The sequence below is a fragment of the Parasteatoda tepidariorum genome, chromosome 3, assembly GCF_043381705.1.
Source record: "Parasteatoda tepidariorum isolate YZ-2023 chromosome 3, CAS_Ptep_4.0, whole genome shotgun sequence".
NCBI classification, from domain to species: domain Eukaryota; kingdom Metazoa; phylum Arthropoda; class Arachnida; order Araneae; family Theridiidae; genus Parasteatoda; species Parasteatoda tepidariorum.
In genome coordinates, this window is record NC_092206.1 from 16,830,924 (window position 1) to 16,837,077 (window position 6,154).

Genomic DNA, 6,154 nt, shown 5'->3' on the forward strand with positions numbered 1-6,154 from the left:
TGAATTATCATCAGGAACGGATTAACCATTAAGCATACAAAGCACGTGCTTAGGGCACCAAAGCTTAGGGGGACACCACAAGAAGCCAATGAAGAAAAATATATTTCTAGAAATCTTCTTTACAAACTATAAATTGCTATTGATGTCTATTTATTTCAATCTCAGGAGATGTTTTCCTCCTGCAGCTGAGCTGAGTTAAGTTGTTTCCCATCTAGAGTTGAGTTGTTTCCCCCCTTCTACCGAGTTGAGTTCAGTTGTTTGCCTCCTGTTTGCTAAGTTGAGTTGTTTCTCTCCTGCTGCTGGGTTGTCATGATTAACTACCATTGCTGAGTTGAGTTGTTTTCTTTCTGCTGGTGAGGAGAGTTGAGTTGTTTTCCTACTACTGCCAAGTTGAGTTGTTTCCATCCTGCTGCTAAGTTGAGTTGAATTGTTTCCATCCTGCTGCTAAGTTGAGTTGAGTTGTTTGCCTGCTGTAACTGATTTGAGTTGTTTCTCTCCTGTTTCTGAGTTGAGTTGTTAGCCTCCTGCTGCTGAGTTGAGTTGTTTTCATCCTGTTGCAAGTTGCGTTGAGTTGCTTGCCTCCTGATGCTAAGTTGATCCATTCTTTTTTCTGAGTTGAGTTGTTTCTCTCCTGCTGCTGGGTTGTCCTGATTAACTACCATTGCTGAGTTCAGTTGTTTTCTTTCTGCTGCTGAGGTGAGTTGAGTTGTTTTCCTGCTACTGTCAAGTTGAAGTGAGTTGTTTCCATCCTGCTGCTCAGTTAAGTTGTTTGCCCCCGTAGCTGCTGCCAAGTTGCTGCCAAGTTGAGTTGAGTTGTTTGCCTCCTGTTGCTGAGTTGAGTTGAGTTGGTTCTCTGCTGCTGCCAAGTTGAGTTGAGTTGTTTCTCTCCTGCTGCCAAGTTGCGTTGAGTTGTTTGCCTCCTGTTGCTGAGTTGAGTTGTTTCTCTCCAGTTGCTAAGTTGAGTTGTTTGCCTCTTGTTGCTGAGTTGAGTTGTTTTCATCCTGCTGCTGAGGTGAGTTAAGTTGTTTGCCTCCTGTTGCTGAGTTGAGTTGAGTTGTTTCTCTCCTGCTGCTGAGTTGAGTTGCTTTCATCCCGCTGCCAAGTTGAGTTTAGTTGTTTGCCTCCTGTAGCTAGGTTGAGTTGAGTTGTTTGCCTCCTGTTTCTGAGTTGAGTTGAATTGTTTCTCCCCTGCTGTCAAGTTGAGTTGAGTTGTCTGCCTCCTGTAGCTGAGTTGAGTTGTTTGCCTCCTGTTTCTGAGTTGAGTTGAGTTGTTTCTCCCCTGCTGCCAAGTTGAGTTGAGTTGTCTACCTCCTGTTGCTGAGTTGAGTTGAGTTGCTTCTCGACAGCTGCTGAGTTGAGTTGTTTGCCTCCTGTTGCTGAGTTGAATTGAGTTGTTTACCTCCTGTTTCTAAGTTAAGTTGAGTTGTTTCACTCCCGCTGCTGAGTTGAGTTGCTGAGCCTGCTATTGCTGAGTTGAGCTGTTAGCCTGCAGCTTGAATAATCATTTTTTGATTACGCACTTTTACGTTACGTAATCACTTTTTGCGTAATCGCTTTTTAAGTGATCACTTTTCGCGTAATCATTTTTACGTAATCTCTTTTGCGTAATCACTTTTTGCGTAATCACTTTTTACATAATCGCTTTTTTTTTACTTAATCATTTTTACGTAATCACTTTTTGCGTAATCACTTTTTGCGCAATCTTTTTTACGTAATCACTTTTTTGGTAATCATTTTTGCGTAATCGCTTTTTGCGTAATCATTTTTATGTAGTCGCTTTTTGCGTAAATATTTTTTAAAAAATCATTTTTTCATGACTAATTTTCAGCGTGCACCAGAAAATTAAATATTTAAAACTCTATCTGTGTTAATTTTTCTTTTTTTTTTAAATTTCATATTCAAAGAGACTTGGTGTGATTTTAAAAGTATTCATGTTTTTTAAATTTTAATAATGCAACGAGGCTAGAAAAAAAAAGCAAAAACCCCTAGAGATTCTTCGAAGTCTGCCGTGAAAAACAAAATAAAAATAAATAAAACTGATAGTTTTATTTTCTGCCTTCTCTGCCTATTTGAAAATTTACAATAAAATTGGTGTACAATAAAATTTACAATAAAATTGGTAAAATTCAATACAGGCATATATGTGTGTTATAAAGCAATCGCTCTATTAGTCTGTTTTAAATACAAAACTCTTTTCCCACAATTCACTAATTTTCAAAAAAAGAGAAATCAAAATGAAGTAACATATAAAGATTCAATTATAAAGTTTACTTATTATTAATTGCGAACTTTAACTGCATATGTTGAATACATTTTAAAGGTGTAGAATATTTTGAAACGCCCGGTGGCTGAGTGGTAGCGCTTCGCGCTCCTGTGCCACAGGTCCTGGGTTTGATTCTCGGGTCGGTCAAGGTTATCTCTGCCTTTCGTCCCTTCGGTGGATCGATAAATGAGTACCAAAGCATGCTTGGGAACTAAACATTTACTAATTTTTGAGGCCCCTCTGAAATTGTGGGCCCTAGGCCCATGCCTATTGGGCCTAGGCTATAATCACGCCCAACATACCATCATAGTTTGGTGAACGGACAATTATTGCGAGGTATTAAATTTTGTCTTATAATACAGAATTAAACTTGTGAAAATCCCCTCATCTTTCACATTTTTCATGTAAATATATATATCGTGCATATTCAATGCAGAAACTATAAGTTTTTTCATAAAATATATTTTATAAAAAATGCGGAGAAAAAAATTTCCTTAAATCATCTGGGATCGAGCAAGAAAAATCAAGGAGTCGATTAAAGGCCATTCTTACTTGCAGCGGTTTACCTACCTCAGATCACTATCCACAGAATATGAAAACAGGATTAGTGAAATATATTTTCTCTCTAAATCACCAATCAGGTTACCTTTTTCTTTCGACAGTGAAAGGAGGTGCGGCAATCGCAAACAATTTTAATGCTCCCTTAGTTTTCGAAAACTCTTCCAGTACAATATTCTGTCAACCATCAGTGGGATGGTTGATTAAATGTAAACAATAACAAGCTAACCAGAAGAAATTTAGAAAACTTCCCATGTATCCCACAGCTTCTGTTGTGTTTGAGACGATGTGTGAACAGTTGGCTTGATATTGGCGATCGAAATGGGCTACAGGTGGCGTAGCTGAACTCTCTACTTATGGCAACACTTCACATGCTTTCACCAATTAGCGTGTGGAGAGGCATAGGAGAGTAGGAAGTATGTTAGTTTCTGTTTTGATTTTCAAGTAGATTAAAAACTTTTAAGTTGAGAAACTATATAGATCTGAAAACTACATTGAACATAGTTTTCAAAGAAAGTGTCGTGAAAATATAGTAGTAGTAGTTCATTTACGTCGCACTAGAGCTGCACAATGGGCTATTGGCGACGGTCTGGGAAACATCCCTGAGGATGATCCGAAGACATGCCATCACAACTTTGATCCTCTGCAGAGGGGATGACACCCCTGCTTCGGTAGCCCGACGACCTGCACGCGAAGTCGAGCACTTTACGGTAGAACAGTTCAACGAGGACCAATACCGCACACCCTCGGTCCCTACGCAGGCTGATCCAAGTGGTCACCCACCCGCACACTGACAGCAGCCAGTGATACTTGACTTCGGTGATCTGCTGGGAACCGTGTCTTAACGATCAGTCCACTGCGGGACGTCTTGGAAATATAAAAAATATATATATTTTTGTCATTTAAATATGAAAACTATTAAGAAAAGGAAAAATATCGTAGTACATTTCTATACAACTGAGAAGAGAAGGAAAGCGAAGGGTGAAAGTCAAGACATGGAACCGGTCTTCTCCTCAGATGGCGTATTCGAGAGTTACGATCGCAAATTCCAGGAGGTTTTATTATTCTCCATCGCAACACTCAAATACACCATCTGGACCCTCCCCTTTCCCTCTTCTTCTCTGCTCAGTTGTATGGAAATGTACTAAAAAATTTTCCCCTCGCATAATATTTTTCACATATAACTGCTGTTGTTGTTGTAATTTAATTGCGTTGCACTAGAGCTACGCAATGGACTATTGGCGACTGTTTGGGAAGCATCCCTAAGGATGATCCGAATACATGCCATTACAATTTTGATCCCCGGCAGAGGAGATGTCCCCCCCCCCTCTTCGGCAACCCGATGACTTACTCTCGAAGTCAAGCACTTTACGATGGAACAGTTAAACGAGGACCAATACCACCCACCATCGGTTCCATTACAAGTTGATAAAGGTGGTCACCTACCCACACACTTACCGCAGTCAGTGATGCTTGACTTCGGAGATCTGTTGAGAATCATGTCTTAACGGTCAGTCCACTGCGGGGCAGCATATTATTGTTAAAATATTTTCAAAAATACCTACGACGCTTTCTTTTAGAACTTTGTTTAATGCAGTTTTGACTTCCATACAGTATGCTTAGTTAAAAAATTTTAATCTGTTTGAAAATCAAGACAGAAATTACCGTATTTCTTTCTCTTATCACTATCCAGACGCTAGAAGTGAAAGCGTACGAAGTATTGCCATAGATAGAGAGTTTAGCTCCGTGCCACCTGCAGCCCATTTCGATCGCCACTTATGAATTTGCACTTAATTTTACCATTCATAAGAGTTTTCTGAAATTTACAAATTCTAAAAAGTCGTTGACTAGGCGTAAATTATCACCATTTGTTATTTTTTCTGAGTAGCATCAATAGTACTTGGTAATTTTGTTTACGCCGTATGAGAGCTGCACAATGGTCTATTGGCGAATATCTGAGAAATATCCCTGAGGATGACCAGGCGACAAGATACATAAGTCACAGCCCATTTTACAGGTAGGACACATTCACACGCCACCCATTCATCAGCTGATCGTAATTTTGACCTAAACCAGAGATCGATTAATCTCCGATCTAATATCCCCAGAGGTATTCATTTGTTATGGGAACTTGGGAGACTCGGTGATTCCGACAGATGTAGAGTGCACAAGTCACCATTTTGTACACGGGAAATTTTCGGCCTGTGGGGATCGAAATCACGATTCTCGGACATGGGCCCAATGCCCTACCAGGCAGACTATCCCTGCCTGGTAGTATTATAGTATGCTTGTGGATTTTTCGAAATCGGTTTGTTGTTTGTTTAGTTGGAAGTTAAATTGAAAGAACGCATTATATCATAAGCAATGCTACAAGTGTAATAATATATGTTAGCTCACTTTCTTAAGATTAGGTGAATGACTAAAATCACGACAACCCATTCTCATACGCCAGATTCATGATGCCCTGCCGCAACAACGCAACCCTGCACAGCACAAGAGACCAAGCAAATCGCTGACCCAAGGTACAAGGCCCCGAGTCAAGCATTACAAATAGCAACAAGAAACGTAGAGAGGCAGATTAGACTTGCGGAAGCACATAACTCCTGGTGTAAAGACACACAGGGTGGCAGAGCCAGGCTCGTTGCAGACCAAGACCAGCCCACCCGGGTCGACAGCAGGACGACCACAACCACCCCGCGATCAAGAGAACAGCCCACCGGCTGGGAGGTGGGAGGCTTTCAAACCAACAACTTTATTAATTAGTACAAACAGAATAGAAAACAGAACACAAGGACGTATTTACAAAAGTTTGAAGTCAGAAAAAATGTCGCATCAAAACTGAATTGCCCAAAGGCTTACAAAGATATGCCCTTTTTTTAAACAGCAGATAGAAGATTGCCATGATGGCTTACAAAATTACTAGACGGCTAGTTATTATTCCCAATAGGTTGTTCTGCGTTGAATTCTGATAATTGCTCGCTGGTAGGAGACACAGGCTTTGCTAAGGGCGCTATGCTCGGTTCTCAATGTAAAACCAAACTTGACGTTTGTTTCATGGCAATTGGCGCATCGTTTTTTTCTCCTTGTTTGACGCCCAGTGCCAATACAATTCGAGCAAGTTTCATCAAATTTGCATTCCTTTACCATATTTCCCAACCGAATGTACTTATAGCAGCGAAGGACTCTGGGCTACTATTTTATTTGGTGGGAGCGCCATCCGAAGTTCATTCTTCCTTTCTTTATCGACCTTCTAATAGCTTCAGGCTCTTAGAAGCCTATAGCCTTAGGCTCTTAGGTGACTACTCAGTGGACTCATTTTTGGGACTTAATAAG

General features: G+C 40.4%; 1 protein-coding gene across 1 annotated transcript; it reads right to left on the reverse strand.

The window, feature by feature from the left end:
* Nucleotides 1-317: 317 nt before the first annotated feature.
* LOC139425197 (probable serine/threonine-protein kinase PLK) lies at nucleotides 318-1,091 on the reverse strand. Its single transcript, XM_071179078.1, has 2 exons — nucleotides 972-1,091; nucleotides 318-920 (listed from the first exon to the last, which is right to left on the reverse strand). Exons 1-2 carry the CDS (start codon nucleotides 1,089-1,091, stop codon nucleotides 318-320), a joined length of 723 nt encoding a protein of 240 aa, XP_071035179.1.
* Between the last annotated feature and the right edge of the window lie 5,063 nt (nucleotides 1,092-6,154).

Excerpts from the sequence above, each read along its gene's own strand:
- LOC139425197 (XM_071179078.1), bottom strand. The coding sequence starts at position 1,091 with ATGAAAGCAACTCAACTCAGCAGCAGGAGAGAAACAACTCAACTCAAC. Across the intron at positions 921-971 it reads ACTCAACTCAGCAACAAGAG|GAGGCAAACAACTCAACGCA; the intron begins GCAAACAACTCA and ends ACTCAGCAACAG.